This window comes from Nesoenas mayeri (assembly GCF_963082525.1).
Source record: "Nesoenas mayeri genome assembly, chromosome: 1".
Taxonomy (NCBI): domain Eukaryota; kingdom Metazoa; phylum Chordata; class Aves; order Columbiformes; family Columbidae; genus Nesoenas; species Nesoenas mayeri.
Genome location: NC_137541.1, coordinates 84,591,419 through 84,615,922, shown reverse-complemented (window position 1 = coordinate 84,615,922; position 24,504 = coordinate 84,591,419). Strand labels below are relative to the sequence as shown.

The 24,504-nt window shown below is 43.2% G+C and overlaps 2 protein-coding genes across 2 annotated transcripts in view; one reads left to right on the top strand and one right to left on the bottom strand.

The window, feature by feature from the left end:
* LOC308041734 (rap1 GTPase-activating protein 1-like) overlaps positions 1-24,504 on the top strand; it is a gene marked incomplete at both ends in the record, with an annotated part of 278,133 nt that overhangs the window by 35,930 nt on the left and 217,699 nt on the right. The gene's annotated exons all lie outside the window — the stretch shown is intronic.
* On the bottom strand, positions 1,021-19,036 carry LOC308047805 (rap1 GTPase-activating protein 1-like; the record flags this gene model as incomplete). The annotated part of the gene is made up of 11 exons (XM_080356545.1): positions 1,021-1,037; positions 1,935-2,037; positions 2,120-2,246; positions 6,999-7,112; positions 9,335-9,438; positions 10,675-10,821; positions 12,376-12,510; positions 13,182-13,268; positions 13,454-13,525; positions 18,481-18,636; positions 18,893-19,036. 11 exons carry the CDS (start codon positions 19,034-19,036, stop codon positions 1,021-1,023), a joined length of 1,206 nt encoding a protein of 401 aa, XP_080212671.1.

Genomic DNA, 24,504 nt, shown 5'->3' with positions numbered 1-24,504 from the left:
AACAACATCATCTTGTTCTGTCAGAATTACCTGGTATTTCATCATTCTGCTTGAGGAAAGCCAATGGCCCCCCTTTTGTTCCAATACTGTTGTCACCATATGGGATACAAACTCTTCTATCCTTTTTCCCATAGTCGCAATCAGAATATCATCTACATATTGTAGCAACAAATACCATTGTCGAGGGATCATGATATGACCTTTTGTAGTCCATTCCTCGAGTTCCTTGGCTAGTTGATTTCCAAAGATGGTTGGGCTATTCTTGAACCCTTGTGGAAGGTGTGTCCAGGTTAATTGAGTTTTCCTCCCATTGTGTGGATTTTCCCATTCAAAGGCAATGGGAATTTTTGCTTTCATGGTCAAGGGGTATGCAGAAGAAGGCATCTTTTAAATCAAGTACAGTAAACCATTTATATTTCTCTTTCACAGATGTTAACAAGGTATATGGATTTGCAACTACCGGATAAATGTCCTTAGTGATCTGGTTTACAGCCCGCAAATCTTGGACTAATTGATAACTACCATCAGGTTTCTTTACTGGAAAAATTGGAGTATTATATTCTGATTCACATTCCTCTAGAATACCATATTTCAAGAATTTTTCAATTAGAGGTACTATTCCTAACCTAGCTTCTAGTTTCAGTGGGTACTGCCTCAACTGTACTGGCTTGGCATCTTCCTTCAGTTCCACTTTTACAGGCTGGGCTGGTTTTGATTTCCCAGGTATGTCAGTCCATCACAGCCTCCTCCACTGCTTGTGGTATTTTCACTACCAGGTTTTCTTTTAATAACAGAATTTGTCCTACCTTAGATTCTGGAATTTTCATTACCAGGTTTCCATCCTCAAATGTTATTACGGCATCCAATGTGGTCAATAAATCCCGTCCTAAAAGGGAAACTGGACAGTCTGGAACATATAAGAACTTGTGGGTTAATTCCTTTCCTCCAAAACACAAATCTAAGGGTTGTAGGAATGGCCGTACTTCTTCCTTCCCTGTGGCACCAACAATCGTTGTCGTTTTATGACCTACTGTTCCCTGTAAGGAATTTAGCACAGAATAGGTAGCCCCTGTGTCCACAAAAAATCTCACATCCTGGTCTCCCACTTGTACCGTCACTAAGGGCTCCTTATTCTGGGTATCCATTTTTGTGCTTTCATATAGTCAGCTGTCATTACTATACTCCCCCAGCACTATAGTTTGTACTGCATTTCCTACTGCATTTGGTACCCAACTCATGGAACCGGGACAGTTTGGGCATTCGTTTTTCCAGTGTCCTTGCTGCTTACAATAAGCACATTGATTTGAACCAAGCTTTACAACAGGTCCCAAAGGAATTCCCTGAACATTCCAAAAACCACGCCCTTGACCGTTTCTAATTCATCTACCACGGACTCCTGTTCCTACTCCCCCACCTTCTCCTTGGACAACAGGTCTTGCTGATAATGCCTTGACTGTTCCTTTTCTCTCTTATTATTAACTTTCCAGGCTGTTTCTAACATAACATCCAGATCTCGTAATTGTGCCCCCTCCAGTTTCTGTAATTTCTTTCGAATATCATCTTGAGACTGTCCTAAGAAAATTAAAGCTAACTGAGCCCTTGCTTGTTCTGTTCTTGCTTGTTCTCCATAGAAACACATGAACACACTCACACAGGAACACACTCATTCTTTGCAATCTACTGTAGCTCCTTCTGCAGTGTGTACAGCAATATTTATTCATGCTACTGGAACACACTTCCCATTCTCCATTCCCCATTAGGATTTGCATGCTGGCTTCTCTCCCATTTCTCTCAGCCTATTATCTACCTGTGCTTTCCCAAATCTCAAGGATGGCATACGAAAGATTTTCCAAAATGATTGTAGCTCAACATCACATATGTTTCTAGAAGCATAACCAGAGGATTTTTTCTGTTTTTCTTTCTTTCTTTTTTACCTGGTGAGCTGGAAGTACTGGGTGTGCAGTCACTGTCATCCAGCCACATAGTCTGAACCTTTGAATCCTGTTTTGGAAGGCCCTTAAGAGAGCACCTCAGCTCCTGGAGAGGGCAAAGAAGACGTGTTTTAATAAAGCACTTGGTAAAATCAGGGAGGGTAGCCTGTTAGAGTTCATACACCCACCCTGTCATTCTCCTCTTCCTCAGATGTTTCATTTTCCCTCAAACTACTACAGCAACTGCTTACACTGGATGAAGAACGTGAGAATGGCTGCAACACGCAGTATCCTGAAGTCTGACTCCTGAGCATTCTGTGAAATGTAAGCATTCAACATTATCAGGCTTATTGTTACACATAGGCTTGCACTTTTTGTGACATAACTTTACCATATAGTAGTCAGCAACAGGAAATTATTCATCCACAGCTAGTTTTTCCAATTCTGGTGAACTGGCTTGCATTCCTTAATTTCTAGTTGCTACTTCATTTAGTAGAAACACCACTTCTTGTTTCCATGCTGGATAACTATAATCAAAGGACAAGACTGAATTTTTAAGTCACAGACCTAAGTGTCTTCAAGCAGAGTGAGTCAAACCACCTGCATTTAAGCACTGTTAACCTCTAGACATTCATTAAAATCAACAGATGCCTTCACTTTGGAGATTAGAGATTTTAGAAGCCTAAATACAACATGTTGAGGTGTTAAACTGAGTATAAAGGCAAGGCACTACCCAGCCTCGGCCACCCACATCCACTCTCAGCCTATTGTGTTTGGTCTGGTGAAATTCCAGACAGTACAAGGAAGCTATAAAAGCACACTTTTCATGTCGTAGAGCTTATGAATTGTTACTGCTATGTTTCCAGACAGTTTTAACAGGAGGAGTAAGGAAAACTTAGAGACATTAACCAGTATTATAGAATTATTAACTAAGAAAATTCAAGGAAGCAATGGGAAGGCACAAACAAATTACTGAGATCTGCATTATTTTAGGATGTCTCAGTGCCAAGCCATTAGGATTGAGTGTCAAGCTCTTGCACAGACATGTCAGAAAGGTCCTCCTGCTTACAGATAGGAACATACCTAGGTGAGGATGCCCTTCCTGGTGATTTTGTATGTGCACAGCTGCCAGTAGCCAGGCTCCTGTAGGTCCATCCCACTAGACTTTTAGCTCCCACAGGGCCATTACAATAGGAACATTCAAAGCAAAATCTATTGGATCACTTGACTGCCACTCTCTCAAATGTCATGGTCACTGAGATAGCCATGATATATACCATGTTTCATATCTGTCAAAAAGGACCCTTTAGGTCAGCTTCTCCCAGCTCAGAATTTGGGATCCACTGCTTACAGTCATCTAGGAGAAAGAGCAGTTCATGAGGCTGATAAGCTCACATGGTGGAAGGTGCACTGTGCATGTAAACCTAACATTTATGGTGAAATACTCACTGCCTGCAGAAGAGATCAGCCAATAAGAGAGAGATGAGTGCTTAAAAATGTTAAGAAACCCAAAAAAGCTAGGAGAGGCAAGAAAGATAAGACACCTTCAAGATACTAAATATGTTTATTCCTTCAGAAACACTGCAAAATGTGGCCAGTCTTGACCTACAAGCAGTAATGAAACCTAAAGTCCCAGGCATATCACATGCCAGCATGCAACAGGGAGAACAGTAAAGACAGGGCCAATATAGGCCAAAGGTATTTCCTCAAGAGGTTAGGAAATATATTTTGGAGGAAATGAAGACCAACACGCTTCTCTATTGGCAGAGCAAATCAATAACATGAATTTAAGTGAGTTAGAGCCCAGATTTTTACAAAGTATCTCCTTCTCAGCATCCTTCCTCAGCAGGTTTCTCCATCCTCACCTACTGACCTATGTCATCCAAAGACAGTAGAGACAGAGGTGGAAAGATGTTTGTCTGCTCTTGCCTTCTGCAGGCCAAGCTGTTCTCTTCTGGCTCATCTGAGAAGAGGGGAGGGGAAGAGAAGGAGAGGCACTCAGCAGCAGCCTCTTTCCCTCATCACTAGTAGAGGCTGTTTCAATGGCTGCTAACTGGGCAATGGGAATGGGCTAGAGCCAAAATGCTCCAATAGAAGTTATCTGGACACGTCCCTTTCCCAGGACTCCTGCTCCTGGAACTGCCAGTGGAGCATTACATGGTGCCACTTGGTCTCTCCACAGTCCTTGAGGTCCTCTAAGTAAGTTCATGCTCCTCTTAGCCAAGGCTCTCATTTCACCCCAAAAGTCTTGCCGGTATCTTCAGTAGGTAACCAATGACAGAGAAGCATCTGGTCCGCGCTTGATTGGCTTGATGTCCCTACTCAGATGAGTCTAAGGATGGAAAACACAAAAAAACTTTTCCTAGGATTTGGGTGTACACAGTACAGTGCTTGATTTTTCAGATGCAACCCAGAAAGCCATCTGATCCTGAGGAGGTTTGCTATGTGGTTACTTAGGCGGGGTTCATTCTTTTAAGTCTATCCCATGGGAAGAAGGATTATTTGGAAGCCTACCTGGACAGTAAAGCAGAAAAACTAAGGGTAATTGTCCCTGCACGTGGTAGAGAAGCCCAACTGAACAATGCAGTTTCATGGACTGCAAGCTAATCACTGCAGAATGGTGTGTTGGCAATCAGCATGTGAGGAAAGAGAGCGCTACTGTAAAAGAATTAATCTGTGTTCCCTTTACATTATTTCCAGCTTGGTTTTAGCACAACATGGACTAAGGGTTTGATTCGGTCTAGAATCTGTAATTATTATTTAAGACCAGCAGCAACATGCTGAACATTTTTGTGACAGAGAAATTTCCTGTGACACTACTCCCTGGGGAGAACCAGGAGCGGATTGATTGACATACTGCCAGGGATGACATTTTTAATATGGGCTGCAGAAATTGCTCTAGAACCAGCTGGAACTCTTTTTGCATTAGAAATATGCCTATATCACAATCCTGATTTGTGGCTTCACAATTAATGAACAATACTATTTCAGTAGAACTATCTTTGAGATAGCCTGTTAGAATTAAACTCCTAGACTGTTACTGCAATAATGTGCTAATACTGTTTTGGTGAAAATAGTGCGCTCTATGTGGTGGAATTCCATGTCCTTGATTCCTTGTCCCAGCTATGATGCAGAAGCTATGACTTGTACATGGGCTGGTCCCTAACTCTGAAATTACAACTCTAACTCTGGCTAATCACCAGTTGTACTAAACTCCATGTTACATCCCACCTTGTAAACAAACTGTCCAGGAAAGAGCTAAACTACCACAACTGTGAAAAGACTTCTTCTGGTGATTGTACAAGTGGTTTTGGATCCAGGACTGGAAAAAGATGCTCAGAGAGAATCCTGGTGACAGAAATAGACTGCCAAATCGTACAGGTCATGCCTCATGTGCATAAACAATATTCATGCAAGTATTGTCAGTGAAATCCCATGGTATGTTTGCTCTCTGAAAGCATGTCATATCAATTTGAAACAGCCATTGCATCTGGTTCACCTCAGCTGATGAATAGACACTGGGGGCTGGGAAGTGGATGAAGCCCGCCATCAAATGTAGAAATCAGGAACAGATGTCAAGAAAGCTTCATCATTTTCTTCCAGGACATGCACACATTCTACAGTATGCTAACCAGGACTAACCAAATTATGAGATGTTTTCTTACTAGGCAGAATTCTTGCTGATTATGCAAGGTTACTTCATCTGCCTAATCAGAGCAAGAGTCCTTCACGTGTGAACCTCTAATTCATTAACAAGGTCCCAGGCAGTATGAGGATGGGGAGGTAGAATAATGTGGTAAGGCTGGAAGGAGCTGCTGACCAATCAGTGATTCCATGTCCTGCATTCTCTCTTATCGTTTGCTGCCAGAGCTAGCATCTTAAATGGTCTATATCTCCTAGCTGTGCTCTCATCCTCCACCAAAATTTTGGACACCCACCTAAACCAAAAACTAGTATCACAAAAACATATTTACCAGAACTCTGCACCTTGGCTGTGACAACATTTTGGGTAGTCGCACAGCTGAACTACTGCAGATAGTCACCAGCCTGCAATTCTTATGGAGCTTTGGATCTACCTGGAAGGAAGGCCCTTCCTTATCAGACTTGGCACCTGGAGCAACACACAGGCCTGGCTCTAGAGCATTTCCCGAAAGTTTCCTAGAGCAGCCCCAGTCCTGAGAAAGGGACATGCCTTACTACAAAGTACTCAGTGCCCTTTTTGCCACAGGTCTCATCCAAGTTCTCATGAAAAAAATCAGGTGTGGCAAGCTGTTCCAGAAAGTCAGCTGCAGTCCTGGATTTAGAGACAGGCTGCTCTGGAATCTTGTAAATGTAAATGTATAGTTTCCATTAAGTCCTGAAGTATCCTAGATAGGATCACATCCCAGCATAATGCAGCTTAGCAACAGCAAAGATGCACTACCAGGAAAGTACATTTTTATATAGTTTTTGACCACCAGAAACTGAAGAACTATTTTGCAGACTACCACGTGAAGTATTTTGCAGGAGTACACTAGGTATGGTATGGCGTACTTTAGCGATGAAACTTAGGTGCAACACACGAGACCCCACTGTAACACTTTGGGGGGACTGAAAACAGACTAGTAGTTCAGACTGGTTTGGAGCAGCAGCGTGAATCCTGCTTGAAGGGGCAGAACTTGAACACAACTCAACATTCCAACAAACCCTTGTCCAAGCTTCTCCATGAAGCTCCAAAATCAACCCAGAGCAAACTACAGAGGAAAAAAATACATGAGTAAGCATGGACAACTGAACTGCTAGGGCTTTGTGTATCCTGTTGGATGCAAACTAACATTACAGTAAAGATACAGCCAAATCACCTTTAAATGGTTCAATCTTTATTCACTGGCTGTTTAAGAAAGCTGACTTACTTACTTGCATGCTTGAATTACTGTTCCATGGCCAGACATACAACTTTTAAGATACTGCAATGCCTGGTGTGGGCAATCTTAGTAAATCCTCCAAGAGAGCAAGACATGCACCATGCTTAAGTCAATACCAGACACACTGAGTGTATTTCAAATACTAAAATTATTTTCAACTCACTTGCTTATCCTCCTGGGGAATTCTGGAGAGCTGGGACTGGAGGATCCATCAGACTTCAGGTCAAAGAAAGTTCCTGGACTGTCCAGCACCTTCCGTATCCTCTCTGCAGTGCCTCTGTTGGGAAAAAATAGAAACCAGCTGTACCCCATGGTCAGAGTTAACTACTATCTATTCTAACACTTTCTTACCAGCCACAATTACAAAGCTGGATCTTTCATATACACATGAAAGTACAGTTGTGTTGAGAAGAGTAGGTTCCTCACATGTGACCTGTTGAGGGCAATATATTAGAAATGGCCAGCTTTAAGCTCCTTTTGAATTGATATAAAAGTTAAAATTAATTTCTGTACTCTCTTTTAATTCTTCCTCTTTTTCTTCTACCCTCCCCATTTCATTGGTCTTAGAAAGTTTTAGGATTGATTAGAGAGTTAATGTATTTATTGCACAAAGAAAAAGGATCCAGCAAATTTCTGTTTCACGAGGGTTACAATAGTTTTGTTGCTACTAGTATTTGTCAAGATACTTCTGAAGCAAGCTGTCTGTGTAAGTAACTGAAAAGTGGGGTATGTTTAATTAAGGATTGGAAAACTCAGGGTTTTTTTGAGTGAGTTTTGTTGCTTCAGTGATGGAGCTCACAAAGTTCCTCCTGGGTCAGCTCTGCTGTCAGAGCCTGCATACCATTAAACTACAGCTTCAGGGTGAAGTCACACACAGTGTGTTAATCTCTCTTCTGCCAGAGAGACTGCTCCAGTCTCCCCCATTCTTGCTGAGTGTACTTCCCATCAGCCCAGGTACCCATCAGACTCATCCATGAACCAGTTCATGGCAGAACCTGGCAGACAATCCAGTGAAAGTTGATACTTTTTCTGTTAGATTAATGGGCTGAATCAGTTCCATGAAGAGTTCACTGAACATCTGAGCCATCACAAGGAATAGGACAGGATTGGGTAGTTGAAAGAGTTAGTGGGACTGCTTTTCAGTGGCATTGAACCATTAGAACAGACCAGTTGCTGGTTAAACTGCACCTTCAAGAATCAACCAAATAGTTTTTCACAGAACACAAGATAAGGCTCACTGTTCCTCATATCTATAATACGATTACAAATAAACAAAAGGAAAGCTAAATAAACCAAATAACTTGCCAATTCCCTCCTAGCAAAGGCCAGGGGAAAAACCAAACCAAAACAAAAACCAACCAAACAAAAACAAAACAGAAAGAAAAGAAATCTAGGGATTTTCCTTGTTGTAGAAAACTTTTACAGATCTTTTAAGGGGATAGTGAATAATGTTGTACACAATGTAATGGGTTGGCAGGTGCAGCTGCATAAGGTACAAAACTATTCAAAGTAGTGAGGAGCTATGGCTACTGTGTTGGCTTAGACTGTTACATGGAAATTGTCTCAGATTTAATTTTTCTCAAAGAAGGTTCTATACTGTATTCTATACTATTTTTATTCAGATTAGGTCCTAGGCATCTCATTAAAGAAAGGTCCAAGGGAATACCTAGAAGGGAAAATGTAGTAATTCTTCCTGTTGTGAAATCACTATTTTCCACATTAAAGATAGCTTTTTTCCCCCTTTTACGCTGAGTCTGTAAGCTGTCCTCCGGAATTCTTGCACCTGGAAAAAATGTATATTAGATGCAGAGCACTCATGTGACTTCTGAAACTCTGTATAATCTTGAAAAGGAGCCTCAGCAAGAACTGAGACAAATTTGATTTAACTAAATCTCTTGTGACCAACAGACAACTTTTGAATGGTTAAAATTCTGTCAAATATGCCAAATCACTCCTTGAACCTGTATGTTACCCTTTAAGTATTTCTCACACCATCTAATTTGTTTTGACTTAAAGCTTTTTTTAGAAAATCCTTTTTTTTCAAGGTATCAGAAGTTTTGTCTATTTGAACTTTTTGACACAAAACCAAACAAACAACCAAGCACCCAATTCTCCCTTGCCAAATAGAAGCCTTTAATCTGATTGTTATCTGAAAGTGATGAATACAGAACAGGAGAACCAGGAGTCCTGGAACATATTGCACAATATTTAAGAGTGACATTACTATGTTCCTCCACCCATTTCCTCCCTTCTTCCACTCATATTGATTATTCTCCTTTACAAAGAGCCCTTTTTGTTTTGTTTGTTTCTGTCAATTGTCCATTTCTCCATTAACTCATAATGAGGCTTTTCTTCCCATTCCAACCATTTCCATTTCCATACTCATTCCTGTCAATTACCTTTCTGTCCTTATACATGCCTTTCTATCTCCCCTTTCTCATCTCCTTCTATGTTTTTTTTTTTTTTTCTGTCTTTGTCTCATCTTCCCACGGCTCATACCTCTTTTCCTCCCGTATGTTCTCAATGCCAATGGCACTACTCCGTCGCCCATGGAACCAGCTAGCTCGAGTACGTGAGGGGCTCCTACCAGGCAAGGCAAAAGACTAGAAAAAAGGAAAGTGTGACAGAAAAGAGAGCGGGAAACATGACGGGAAACACTGTGGAGAACTGAAAGCATGGAAGAGAGTTTGCAATGTGGATCCAGATCCTCTCCTTTGCTTTGCAATACAATAGAACAGCTCAGCTCCACTGGTGCAAGGAGTACTTTCTGTCAGTGAGAAACATAATCTAGGGCTTACAAAGGTGGTACAAGAAAGAGACTGAAAGATACAGAAACAAAGTCAGAACAAGATACACAGCCACTATACAGAGAAAGAGGCTCAGGAAGGGAGGTATCCCCATGTGATGAGAGAAGGAGAGGCAGAATCAGGAAGGCAGAGAAAAATAGAAGTTAAAGGAGAGAAGGAGGCAGCAAACTCATCATTACTACGCTGTGAATTAGTTGTGCTGACATAAGGAATGCATACAACTGAGGAAACTGTCACCAATAAATTTCCATACTGAAAGGAACCTTCTTGGCTTACTCAGAGATGTGTTTTTGTAGTTTGCCTGTATACTGACATCACTAGTGCAAAGACCATAATCAGCTAGATGCACTTTGGCCAAAGTGACCATAATTCCAGTATCAGAAACATGGATCCTTTTCTGGTAACATTTGTCATGGATTTGTTATGCTCACACTGATCACATATGTTTGGTATCCTTATCAAATAAGAAAGCCTTTGATAGTGACTAGAAATATTCACTCTTTCTCACCCCAAACTTTATTAACTCTGCTATTTGTTCCCAACATACAAATTATGTTTACAGCAAAAACGCACCTTGAATAAGCATTGCACACCTGTTTATATTACAGAAAAGAATCTGATTGGTGAAATTGAAGAAAATGGAACAGATCTAGTGTCTTTATATTCTCAGCTCTTGCCATATGAGAATACAGCACCATTCTAGTCAAACCACAGTACATGCATTTTTTTAAGGTATGGCAACATACAGGATCTAATCCAGGATAGATATCTGATGCAGAATCATGTTTGGCTTTCTCCTCCCAGTCTGCATCAATCTCAGCTCTAGTTTACACATGAACTGAGGCTAGAGATAGGCACAGACAAAACAGATTGCAACACGTGCTGTCACCACTTGTGAGATGGGATTGTACAACAGAAAGACATTCACAGAAAGACAAAAGGACAAACTAATAGGGAAAGAGAACTAAGAATGTATGGATGGCTCACAAAGGTATGCCAGATTTCTTCTTACAGCCCACTCAAATACCTTACCGCAGCAATGGCCTTAGGGCCCTCGGTGACACTCTGGCTGAGGGCAAGGCCAGGTGTAGCTGGGCGGCTGGGCAGGGTGGCTGGCTGCTGCTTTCTCATGGATATCCCCATGGTATCCAGGCTCTGGCTGCGGCCTCTAATCACCCGCTGAACAGTGGGGAAGCAGGGAAACAAACAAACACAGATACACATATAGACCTGCACACAGTAGAGCAGTAGGAAAAGTACCACAGTTTGGGTGGAAAGGTGTGATAAACCAGCACCAAAACCACAGAAATCCTAATTCCTAGAAGACAGCATCTTAGATATTACCCATTTTTGGTCCTAGCCAATTCATGGAGCTCACTGCCAGTGGAGATCTCTTCCTCAAGTTTATTCTCTACTTTCACTTCCCTTTTCCTGTTGCAAAAAATAGAGATTCCCTACCAGTATCCCAGCAGATTGGATAAGACAGCATAATCTGAAGAATTCTTACCCAGTACAGGCTACAAAACAGAAAATCAAACTCCTGTTCAAGACTGTAAGGTTCAGTCTTGCATGAACTTGGGTGTTGGTTCCAAAGGGAAAGGAGCCATACTAAAGTCTGCAGCATCTGAAAAAGCTATTTTTGAGTTTACTCAGCCTTTTCCAGCCTTCTGCAAAGGTCATATGTCTACATGACATGCAAATCACAGCATCTGCTATAAGTCAGAAAAGGACATTTTGGGATAATTAGTGTAAGACCCAGATGGGTAGGAAATTCCTGTTTAGCAGCAAAGGCAGGATAGACTGATTGTATGTAAAAACACACCTCATCAAAGCATCCCAGTTCTGACCAAAGCTACGCATATAACTATATGTAAATGGATTAGTTTGACAGCCCTTAACAACTCTAACTAGCCCACCATGGTCATCTGAAGAAATAATGTATTTCTCTGTCCAGACAGCTAACTTACACAAAAGAAGTGGTGAGGCACTTCCACAGAAGTGGGAGAGGAAAAGTAGATAGGAAAATGATATAAGATTCTCAGTTCAAAACTCAGTTTTCCTGTTTGTACAAAAACTTTCCTATCTCGTATCATCTTGATCACTTTTAAAATAAGTTCTGCCACCTGATTAAAAAAAAAAAAAAAAAGAAAAAGAAAAAGAAAAAGAACAAAGTGTAATCTACACTGAACAAAAGAAAGTAAATTATCTCTGGCTTTTAGAGAGTAAGTAAAGCATCACAGTTTCTCTAGATGGTACACTCACAGATACATTAGAAACGCTCTTGCAGTGGCTCTTGCAAATATTTCAGTTATGAGGAAAATTAAGTGAAAGAGATATGCTGTAGGAACTGAAAGCTGCTTGCTACTAGGTATTACTATTCCTCTTGCAAACACTCATTCCTTTTTCTGTAAGTCATGGAGTGACACCTCGTCTAACATTAGACGACAGCATGAAGCATAAAGAATTTCATTTCTTAGGGACAATAAGGAATTCCACCCTAAGCCACACTGTAGCTCTGTAGAAAGGCGCACAGGAAGGGGAAAAATTTTTCTTGAGACATATGGCAAAGGACAGTTGAAGATGCTCTAGAGAAAGGCTGCTGGATTGAAAGACTTCTTCTGTCTCACCCTAAGCACAGCTGACCAGCAGGGTGAATATTCCTTGGAGGGACACACAATGAGCTTGAGAAAATTATGAGCAACTGGGTAAAGGAATCAATCCACTATGGCTCACCTTGAAATTCTCAAGGAAGCTCCCACTGCCATTCTCTATCTTGTCATCCTCCCCTATGGGCAACCCCATCATACTGCGGCTGCGAAGCTGCAGCTCCTCAAAAAGGCTCTCCAAGAGGGCACTCCGAGTTCTTTCCTGCGTCAACATTAGGAATGAAAACACAACTATTATTGGGGGCGGAGGGATTATTTTTCCTGTTTTTGCAATGTCTCACATCTGTCTTAAAAAAACAAAAACAAAACCAAACATCATGAAGATTATTTTAAACAGTATGAAGTGGTTTTAGATGTGGTTTTAGTGGCTTAGATTTTATGGAACATATTACAATAGTACCTAGCCATTTTAAACTCTTTCTAAAGCAAGTCATAAAGGACACCGGTACTTTTTTTACAGGTGATGAAAAAGAGGCATGAATTGAGGGCATTTTTTTCTAGATCAGGTAAGCAGCAGAGTGTGGAACAGAATTTTAGTACCTTGAACCAAAATCAGTGAGATCAGTACACATCCTGCAGCACAATACTGAGTTTCAGCTAAAACAGAATTTCCTCCAGCAAAATGCATGCATCATATTCCCACTCTTACTTGAGGATTAGACCTTTACATTAGGAGGTACCTGTTCATATTCTATCACACCTGCTGTGAAATACGAAGGAAGTATCACATAGCCAAGTATCATAACATTTCATCTTCCTTTTTAAAGCAACACAAAATAAGAAGTAGAAGTAAAAAGTTATACTGTATTTTCTTAATCTGGCAGTAATATAATTTTATAATTTTTAATGCAAACAACAAGGTAATAGACCCACCTCTAATTTAGCAAATTTATCAGCTCGATAGCAGCTGTACTCAGCATTGATGAGCTTGGCCAAAAGGAATTCACGAAACTCTGCACTCTGCAAAACAGGATGAAGACTAGACTAGAAATGAAAACAATAATAAAAATATCACATGAGAAAAGCTCTGCCTTTCTGCTCTTTAGACCTCCAAAGTCATGTAGCCAGACTGACAACACTGACTCAGAACTCCAGGGTATGTACCATATTACCCTGCCATCTAACAGTGGACAAGAGAAATAAACCTTTCTAAATATGGCTGGATTTGGCAGAGGGGGTCCAAAGAAGGGGACGTCATCTCGGGCTGTGACTGAAACCTGAAAAAATATAAGGGGGAAAAAATAAGTATCATAACACAAGTGAGACTATCAAAGCCTTCAGACTACTATGGTATATCTGATCCCTCCTGAATAATTCACATATCGAAAAGAACTCAAATATGTTATCCCATGCATCCAGCTCTTTCTGAACTCAGTGAATAAATGTGCTGATTTATCTTCCAGAAATTCAGTCAGCTAGATGTGCACACAGTAAAAGCAACAAAATCAATAAAGTGAATTGGTTTTTAGAAATCTTTAATAACAAGCAGTATATTTGGAAAAAAAAAAAAAAACCTTCTATTCAGTCGGCAAGATTTACCTCCACTAGAAGAACCTCTGTCAATGTGATTATAGTGATCTTTTTTTTTTCTTTTTTTTGACAGAGAATTTTCAGTGGAACTACACTGCACAGTGAGGGGAGTATCTCAGTGACACCACCTCTCTGAGACACATATGGTACACATACAAAAGCACTTTCTCAGCAAGAGATAAGGATATCCATGTGGTTTTTTGTCTTTTTTTTTTTCTTTAACCGTGCTCCTACCCGACATATCAATGCCAAAAAAGTTACTGTAATGAAGTTTTTATATAGTCAGTTGGCTCTTCACACCATTTACTTGTAATTATACACAGCTATCTTACCAGATACACACAGCAATTAAGAATATTTCACAGGCTTTTTTTCGCCAAGTTTGATGTGGTAGTTCAGATTTCTCACATCATAGGCCAGCACCCTTAATTACAAGGCCTCTCACACCCTCCCAATAGATATCTACCAGTTAAAATCCTGCCTTGCATTTTGTCAGGCATGTCAGCATCATATCTGTGCCTCGCAAAATTATGGAGAAGATTATTCTAGAAGTTACTGAAAAACATCTGAATGACAACACAGTCCTGCTTAACAAACTTAATTTCTTGCTACGACAAGGTTACCCACCTAGTTTACCAAGGGAAGCCTGTCGATGTGATCTTTTTGGATTTCAGTAAAGCCTTTGATACTGTCTCTCACAGCATCCTCCTGGACAAGATGTCCAGCATACAGCTGGAAAAACACTTGTGGGTGAGTAATTGGCTGATGGGCTGGGCTCAGAGGGTTCTAGTAAGTGGGGTTATGTCAGGTGGTGACCAGTCACTAGTGGGGTTCCTCAGGGATCCATCTTAGGGCCAGTGCTGTTCAATGTCTTCATAAATGACTTGGACACAGGACTTGAGGGAATACTAAGTTAGCCAATGACACTAAACTGGGAGGAGCTGTTGACACTCTCAGATGCAGAGAGGCCCTGCAGAGTGATCTGAGCAAATTGGAGAAATGGGCAATCACCAACTGCATGAAATTCAACAAGGGCAAGTGCCAGATATTGCACCTGGGGCACCGCAGCCCTGGCTGTACATACAGACTGGGGAACAAGATACTGGAGAGCAGTTCCGTGGAGAGGCATCTGAGGGTTCTGGTCAACAGCAAGTTGAACATGAGCCACCAGTGTGTCCTGGCTGCCAAGAGGGCCAACCATGTCCTGGGTTGCATCAAGCACAGCATTGCCAGCTGGACCAGGGAAGTGATTGTCCCGCTCTCCTCTGCACTGGTGTGGCCTCACTTGGAGCACTGTGTGCAGTTCTGGGCACCACGGTATAAAAAAAGATACTGGAGAGTGTCCAGAAGAGGGCTACAAAGTTGGTGAAGGGTTTGGAGGGGAAGCCATATGAGGAGCAGCTAAAGTCACTTGGTTTGTTCAGCCTGGAGGAGGGTGTTGTGTATTGATAAGGATCATGGCTGAAAACATTGTAGCGAAACTAGTTCATCCAGCCACAGGAGATGACACATTCAGTATAGGGTGAACTGCGATTTACATATCAACAACAAGCTAACAAGCCACAGCCCAGGCCAGCTGGCCAATACTGGAGGTGGGGGATGAGCTGGAGGGTACATAGCTCCATCTTCTGATATGCACAGCTTGGCAAACAAAGGGGAAAAGCTCAGACCCTTCAACATGGCCCCGGATTTGTCGAGACTTGTCGATCTTTCGCAATCACCCCTTTCCCCCGCAGACTCTTCTCTACTCGGAGGGCTATAAAAAAAGCTCGCTTAAAACAGCACTGATAGGGAATCCACCACCCTGAGGACCCTCAGCCCACCAGCCTCACCACGGGAACTAGACTAGACATCGGAGGATGCTGCCCTCCTAAACTACAAACCCCAGCATCCTCGCTGCGGGACACCGAAGGGCATACACACATCTCATCATCCATGCTGTGGAGCCCTAAGAGTGACTGGATCCCTCATCTGTTTTTTTCTTCCTTTCTCTCTGCTCTTTCCGCCTCTCCTTTTTTCTATACCCCCATTTCTTTGTCTCTCCTTCTGTGAATGGTGATATATTACTCTCTTTCTCTCTCTCTTACACCTTAGTTTTCCTTCCCTCTGTACCACTCTTTTTCTCTCTCTCTTCCTTTTGAACATATAAGAGTAACATTATCTTAAGCTCTGCTGTTGGATTCTTCTAAGTCCCATATTATAGCTACTAATGGTTGCCAATACATGGCTCGTAGTAGGACTCTTGCTGTTAATGTATTGATAAGTTCTGTGATATCATAAACTATTTTTGCAAAGCCACTATTTGCTGTAACTAGTATTCCAACACATACTTTTAGTAAAACTCATAACTGAATTGGACCCCTGGAGTGATTGTCTGTCATTCACTTCACATAACCGCACAGAATTAACCGACAGTTAACTCACACCTGGTCTCATCTGTTGAGTCAGGGCGTGTGTCGCATTCAGAGTTAACTCATCCCTCATCCCATCTGTTGGGACAGAACAGAGGGGAGGCTCTACAGCTTCCTCACAAGGGGAGAAGGAGGGGCAGGCACTGATCTCTTCTCTCTGGTGACCAATGACAGAACCCAAGGGAATAGCAGGAAGATGTGCCAGAGGAGGTTCAGGTTGGACATGAGGAAAAGGTTCTTCACCCAGAGGGTAGTGGAGCATTGGAACAGGCTCCCGAGGGAGGTGTCACAGCCTGTCAATATTCAAGAAAAGACTAGACAGTGCCATCAGGCATACAATGTGAACTGTGGGGTTGTCATATGCAGGAACAGGAGGAGATGGACTCGATGATCCCTGTGGGTCCCTTCCAACTCAGGACATTCTATGATTTTAATTTTCTCATTGCAAAAATTGATTCAAATAAATAAATGCCATTAATATTCCAATTTAACCACAAGGCACTAAAGCTTAAGTAAATGGGAAAATGGATGGAAAAAAATTTTCCTTCAGTCTCTTAAGTACTAGAATACTCTCAAGGCAGAATGAGTTAAACGCCCTTTTGAAAAGCCTTTACAGAAAATCCTGCATTGGCTCTAGGGTCCTGACTGGGACTATTTCATTAAATGATACAGGCAACCCTATTACAGTAACCAAAACAATGGCATTGCAGACAGGGAAAGATGAAAACAATAGTAGGAAGAGACAAGACAAACGGTAACCTTCCCCAGCTCTTTCTCATGTCATTAAATGAAATCCAGTAAATTTCTGTGCCCTATAAAACAGAAAGCAAGACAAGAACTAGGACCCTATGCCCCTCATCAACATGAAGCTATCAATGTTCCTTGTGCTATGTCCCTGATCAATATGAAGCTATCATATATACCAGGCTCCCCATAGCACAAGGAACAATAGAAGGTGGTTACTCCACTCCCAGCACACTTGTTGGTGGGAAAAGAGATGGGTATCCTGTCCAAATTTTTATATTCTCGGTGTTCTTGTAGATTTCCAAGGCATAAGGACCAAATCAACATTTCTACATAATACGAGACATAGCACTTTGATTAAAATGTTTCTACAATAGAAACATCACAGAACCTGAGCTTCTGTATATTTTCTTCTCTCTCAGCATGACTGAAAGTTGAGCATAAAGTTACATAGGCATCCATACAGAGTCATGTTACAGTGAAAGAGCTGTGTGCAAAAGCTGCAGACAGGGAATTGGTTTTCTAGTAGAGCTTCTTTCAACTGGAGGGCCCAAACAGGTAGCACTTCCCTGACAGATGGGAATCCTGTTCTGGGATCCCCTGAAGCAGATGTAGCTGGTTTGAATTCCATAGATTAGGCCAACCAGCTGCATCTGAGCTGCAGTCTCCGGCAGGGCAACCTCTCAGCGCTGTGCTCTGCAGCATGAGCAATGCAGACATAGCTTTCAGTTAGGTGAATGAGTTTTACCTGACTTATATGATGCAAGCAATACATCCCCCAAAATGGCATAAATTTTTCCTTGTGCTCTTTGATGTAAACAACAACAACAACAAAAAATCTGAATTTGTCCTGCTTCAATTCCCAAGCTTTAAGCTTCAGAAATTCATCAGCCCCTTTGAAAAACATACAAGTATATTCTAGTTCCATGTGTAGATTCTTAATAAATTGATTGAATTACTCTTTCATTTTCTGTTTGCTAGGTAGAGGCACTAAGCAGTCCTGCAGTAAAACACTTGCATTCCAGAATCTTGGTCTTTGTCAGCCTCACCTCCTAGCCCCATCCAGATAAAAATGTATTTATGAAATCTGAATACTCAACAAACATGAACAGAGATTGCTAAATAGCAGCAGCCACACTAAATAGGGAGGACCTATGTGAACCTATAGAATAGAGAACAGCATAGCAGACTGGAGACTCCTGGTCAGAGAACAGAGAGTGTGTGAAGGGCAAGGAGAGATGGTGGCAGCTACTGGATTTCTAGGTCTACTGGTAATAGATCTAATTATTGCCTTTCACTGAAAATTGATCCAAAGAAATAAATACCATTAATATTCCATATTGATCAAGTTTGCTAAAAGTGCAAGCAGAGCTGTTAGGATGACAGCTGGCTGAATCCGCACCTCTTCCAAAAGCCCAAGAACAGGTTTCCACTTCAAGGATCAATATCAGCAAATCAGTACAGAGGAATCTATTGGCTCTGTTCACCTTGTAGAAAGTGTCCCCAGTTGTGTCACGAGTGAGCTGAACTACCACATAAGCGTGTAGGAAATTAGAAGCAATCATATCAGGGACAAAAGGTGTGCTTTCATCCTGGAAGATGATGGCTACAATGTCATTCCCAATGTGACGCTTCCGCTGAAGCTAGAGACAGAAAAATAATAAAGTGAGAAGGCAGGTGAAAAAGAGTAGAACAGTACAATGGGCCCTTAAATACCAGTCTATTTAACATCTTCAGTCCATCTGTTGAACCAAACCCCTCATCAATTAATTTTACCATTACTCCAGCTATAATTCCCACTGTTATGCAATTAGGCATTCGCCCCTCTAACTAGCCCCACATTGAATACCCCTCCCCTCTTAGCCACACAACTGAATTCCTTAGTTCCCCTTCCAATACCTGCTGGGAATCTCCCTCTGTGAAGGGCAGCTTTGTAGACACAGGAAACATGATCTCCTTGCCTCGGAAATTTGTATACACTGACTCAGTGCCCGTTTGACATCTAGTGACATCCAAGCCTCCCCGAAACCTGAGCAAATCCATACCACACCATAGATAAGGCAGGACAGAGATGAGGAAGTGGAAAGAAATGAAAATATATCAGTAACAGTACCTTGGTACATCAATATTATCAAAGGTGATTTTAAGAAATCACTGATAGTGGGGCATCACATCTTCCCAAAACAAATGCACTGCCTGAAGCAGCACAATGTTTCTGCTGATGAACATGCTCGCTAAAAGCTATGAAGCTAAACCAGGAATCCTCAAAGGAGCTACTTTATTTGGCATTCTTCTGAGAAACACAAACCGTATTTTAGAACTACCAAAAGGACAGGCTACCCCACAGAAAGAGACTGAAACAATACTGACCCCTATTATTGTGAAACAAACTTATATTCGCACAGTCAAATAAAATTATTCTCTGCTGCCACTGTGGGTCAGATTGAGACACCAGAAGAGAAACGAAACACACCATGCCTTAAAGCGAAAGAGCAACAGGGCGCACTGCGCAGGATTGTCCCTGATCTATAGCTGAGAGCAAACACTTGTGTGCTTGTCAGAGAGATTGTGTCTTGCGTGTAAGTGTCTGGGAGTTTGGCACAGGTCAGTGTGGTTGATTCGATAATCAACGTCTAGGATACTTGCAGAGCGGTCCCTGTTGGTGTGGGGACAGTCTGCGTGTAAGTCAGTCTGTGCTCGTTAGCGCCTGCTGTAGCTATCCGTCGCTCTGCACGCGTGTGGGTCCATGTCTTTCTCTCCACAAGCATGTGAGCTGATTTCGTCGCACATGTGCATCTGTGCTAGTGTTGAGCTCAGCGGAGTGTGCCTCTCGACACTTGGTGTGCTTTGGCTGTGCCTGTGTGTAACACAGCACAGCCATGACTGCTCCAGTGAAGAGAGACCAGGGAAATCATCAAGGCAGAGTCTAGAGGGGAACACCGAAGAGGGATTGACGTGTGCTCGACAGAGACGGATTCCCTGCGCTGACATTTCTCAGTAACACGAGAAGAAATCAGAGCTGTAGATCGACCGGAGAAATGTTTCCGAAGACGCCATTTAGCGTCTGAACAGCAGCGTGCGCGGCTTTCAGGAGTGTGCCTGAAGAGTGCCAAAACCAGCAGAGCCTGTGCTCAAAAGCTGGTGGCTGTGTGACTGCATTGATGCACGTTCGCGTGTCTGCGAGTGTATAGACGGCTGTTTCATGTTCACACAAAAAGGCACCTGGTCGGGTTTTTCTTCTATGCGTGCACACGCGTTTCCGTTGTCTCTTCGGAACAGACGTACTCCTCTGCATGCTAAACGACGTGGTAAAAGGCATCTGCCTATATTTTGGTAAACAACCGAGTGTGCGTGTTCCGACAGCGGCATTTCCGCAGACGACTCCACAGAGCCAGTTCTCAAAACCCCGCACACCAGGATTGAACGGATTAACCAAGCAATTTCACCGGTGCGCGCAATCACATATTCTGACGGACGTCTTTCATGCCACAGCAGCACGAACGTATTTGCGTTCAAGCCTGTATCAGAAACAATGTGTGGACCGAGGATCTGTTGGTATTCTCTCCGTACGGCATGCTTCGTGGCAGCTTACTTGCGGATCGCAGGCTTAGCGGTTTCTATACACGACTCACTATAGGGAGAGAAAGAGAGCGCATGGGAAAACTTGCGTTTTCTGCGCCGGAACCTAGTTGCTACGCCTTCTGTTTGTCCACGGGAACACACACGATTCCCCACTGAAAACCAAGCAGAAATCTTTCCACATGCTCCCAGGTATGTGCACCCACCACCTCGTGCACGCGAACGCAGCTAGAGAAAAGCACCTACCTTTTCACAAACTGATGCGTAAGCAAACGCCTGGCCACACACATGCACACATCCGCAAGCGCGCCCACTCCCATCTATGGGCAGAAAGACGTAAGCGAAGCGTACCGACGTGCTTGAGGGTAAACACGTCCGTTGATGGTTGGCGTACTGCAACACGCATACGTGGCTGCACGAGAATATTCTTTTGGAGGGTACCTGCAGATATGTCCCTGTACTTAGACGACCGTGTGCGTGAAAGCGTTTGTGTCTACAAACCACTGTCTGTCCACATGCGTGTGCCTTGGTGCGGGCTCCATTCGTTCTTAAGCTGGAGTGAGTGCACAGCTGCGCCGTTTGTTTTCAACGTTCCGCGTGTTGCACGACGTTGCCCAGTCCTGCATTTCTCACGCCACAGCGTGCAGGAACGTATTGCGTTCAAGCATGTATCAGAAACAATGTGTGGACCGAGGATCTGTTGGTATTTTCTCCGTACGACATGCCTCGTGGTAGCTTACTTGCCGAGCACTTAGCCGCTTAGCGATACACACGCTGTCCAATTGGGTTTGTGACACATACACAGTCAAATTTCAGTGTGTGTCAAAAACCCCCATGGACAGGGTGTGTGTCAGAATTCCCCTTGAACATTTTGTGTGTCACAAAACCCCTTGGACACTGGGTGTCTCACAAACCGCCATGGACCCTCTGTGTGACACATTCCCCATTGGACAGCATGTCAGTCACAAACCCCGTTGGAATGTGTGTGTGTCACAAACCCCGTTGGACTGTGTGTGTGTCACAAACCACAATGGAAAGCGTGTGTGTCACAGACCCGAGTGGAGAGCGAGTGTGTGACACAGAACATTGGACTGTGTGTGTGTCACAAACCCCTTTGAACGGCGTGTGTGTCTCAAACCCCATTGGACAGGGTGTGGGACTCAAACCTCATTGGAGAGTGTGTGTCACAAACCCCTCTGGACAGCGTGTGTGTCAGAAACACCATTGGACAGTGTGTGTGTCACAAACACCATTGGACTCTGTGTGTGTCACAAACCCCATTGGATAGTGTTTGTGCCTCAGACTCCCCTGGACAGTGTCTGTGTCACAAAAGCCATTGGAAAGTGAGGTTGTCATAAACCAGTTTAGAGAACGTGTGTGACACAAAACCAATTGGACAGTGCGTGTGTCAAAAACCCCATTTGAAAGTGTGTCTGTCTCAAACCGAAATGGACTATGTGTGTGTCACGAACTCCCCTGGACAGTGTCTCTATCTCAAACCCCATTGCACAGCGAGTGTGTCGCAAACCCCCCGAGACAGTGTGTGTGTCTCAAACTCAATGGACTGTGTCTTTCTGACAAAAAACAATAGACTGTGTGTCTCAAACGCCATTTAACTGTTTGTGTGTCACAAACACTTTTGGACAGTGTGTGTTTCAGAAACACCATTGGACAGCGTGTGTGTCAAAACCCCCGTTAGACAGCATGTGTCACAACCCCCCTGGACAGTCTGTGTGTCAACAAACACCACTGGACAGTGGGTGTGTAACAAACTCCATTTTACAGTGTGTGTGTCACAAACCCCCATTGGACAGTGTGTGTGTCACAAACACCATTGGACAGTGCGTGTGTCACAAACACTCCTGGACAGCGTGTGTGTCTCAAACCCCATTAGACAACGTGTGTGTCACAAACACCCCTGGGCACTGTGTGTTTCATGTACCCCATTGGACAGCGTGTATGTCACAAACCCCTTTGTACTACATGTGTGTAACAGTCCCCGTTTTACATTGTGTGTGTCACAAACCCCAATACACAGTGTGTGTGTCAGAATCCCCCTTCGACATTGTGTGTGTCACAAACCCTCTTGGACACTGTGTGTGCCACAAACCACCATGGACCGTCTGTGTGACACAAACCCCATTGGACAGCATCTGTGTCACAAACCCTATTGGAGAACGTGTGTCTAACAAACCCATAGGACAGTGTATGTGTCACAAACCCCTTTGGACAGAGTGTGTGTGTCACAAAACCCGTTGGACAGCGTGTCAGTCACAGACCCCGTTGGACTGTGTGTGTCACAGACCCCCATAGAACAGCGTGTGTGTCACAAACACCATTTGACAGTGTCTCTGTCTCAAACCCCATTGGACTGTGTGTGTGTCACAAACCCCATTGGACAGTCTGTGTTTCACAAACGCCATTGGACAGTGTCTCTGTCACAAACCCCTTTGGACTGTGTGTGTGTGTGTCACAAATCCCATTGGACAGCGTGTCTGTCAAAAACCCCATTGGAAAGTGTGTGTAAGAAACCGCATTGGACAGTGTGTGTGTCACAGACCCCACTGGACAGCGTGTGTGTCACAAACCACGTTGGACAACGTGTGTGTCACAAACCCCACTGGACAGCGTATGTGTCACAAAATCCATTGGACAGTGTGTTTGTCACAAACCACGTTAGACAACAAGTGTGTCATAAACCTCACTGGACAGTGTGTGTTTCACAAACACAATTGGACTGTGAGTGTGTCACAAAGCCTCCTGGACACTGTGTGTGTCACACACCCCATTGGACAGAGTATGTATCACAAACCCGATTGGACAGCGTATGTGTCACAAACGCCCCTGGACAGAGTGTGTGTCACAAACCCCATTGGAAAGTGTGAATGTCACAAATCCCATTGGACAGAGTGTGTAAAAGAAACCCCATTGAACAGCGTGTGTGTCAAAACCACTATTGGACAGCGTGTATTTCACAAACCCCATTGGACAGTATGCGTGTCACAAATCCCCTGGACAGCATGTGTGTAATAAACCCCATTGACAGCGTGTATGTCACTAACAACCCTTGACAGCCTGTCTGTCACTAACCCCATTGGAAAGTGTGTGTGACGCAAACCCCGTTGGACTGTGTTTGTGTCAAATACCCCTCTGGATAGGGTGTGTGTGTCAAAAAACCCATTGGACAGTGTGCTTTTTACAAAACACGTTAGACACCGTGTGTGTCACAAACACCATTGGACAGTGTGTGTTTCACAAACCCCATTGGACAGTGTCTCTTTCTCAAACCCCATTGGACTGTGTGTCTGTCACAAACCCTCCTGGACAGCGTCTCTATCTCAAACCCCATTGGACAGCGATGTGTCACAAACCCCCCTAGACAGAGTGTGTGTCTCAAACTCCATTGGACTGTGTATGTGTGATAAACACCATTAGACAGTGTGTCTGTCTCAAATCCCATTTAATTGTGTGTGTGTCACAAACCCCATTGGACAGTCTGTGTTTCACAAACACCATTGGACAGTGTCTCTGTCACAAGCCCCTTTGGACAGTGTGTGTGTCACAAACACCATTGGACGGTGTGTGTGTCACAAACCCCGTTCGACAGCGTATGTCACAATCCCCCTAGACAGTGTGTGTGTCACAAACCCCTTTGTTCAGTGTGTGTGTCACAAACACCATTCGATAGAGTGTGTGTCACAAACACAATTGGACAGCGTGTCAGTCAGAGACCCCGTTGGACTGTGTGTGTGTCACTAACCCGATTGAACAGCGTGTGTGTCACAAACCTCATTGGACAGTGTATGATTCAGAAACACCATTGGACTGTGTCTCTGTCTCAAACCCCATAAGACTGTGTGTGTGTCACAAACCCCCGTGACAGTGTCTCTGTCTCAAACCGCATAAGACTGTGTGTGTGTCACACACTCCCG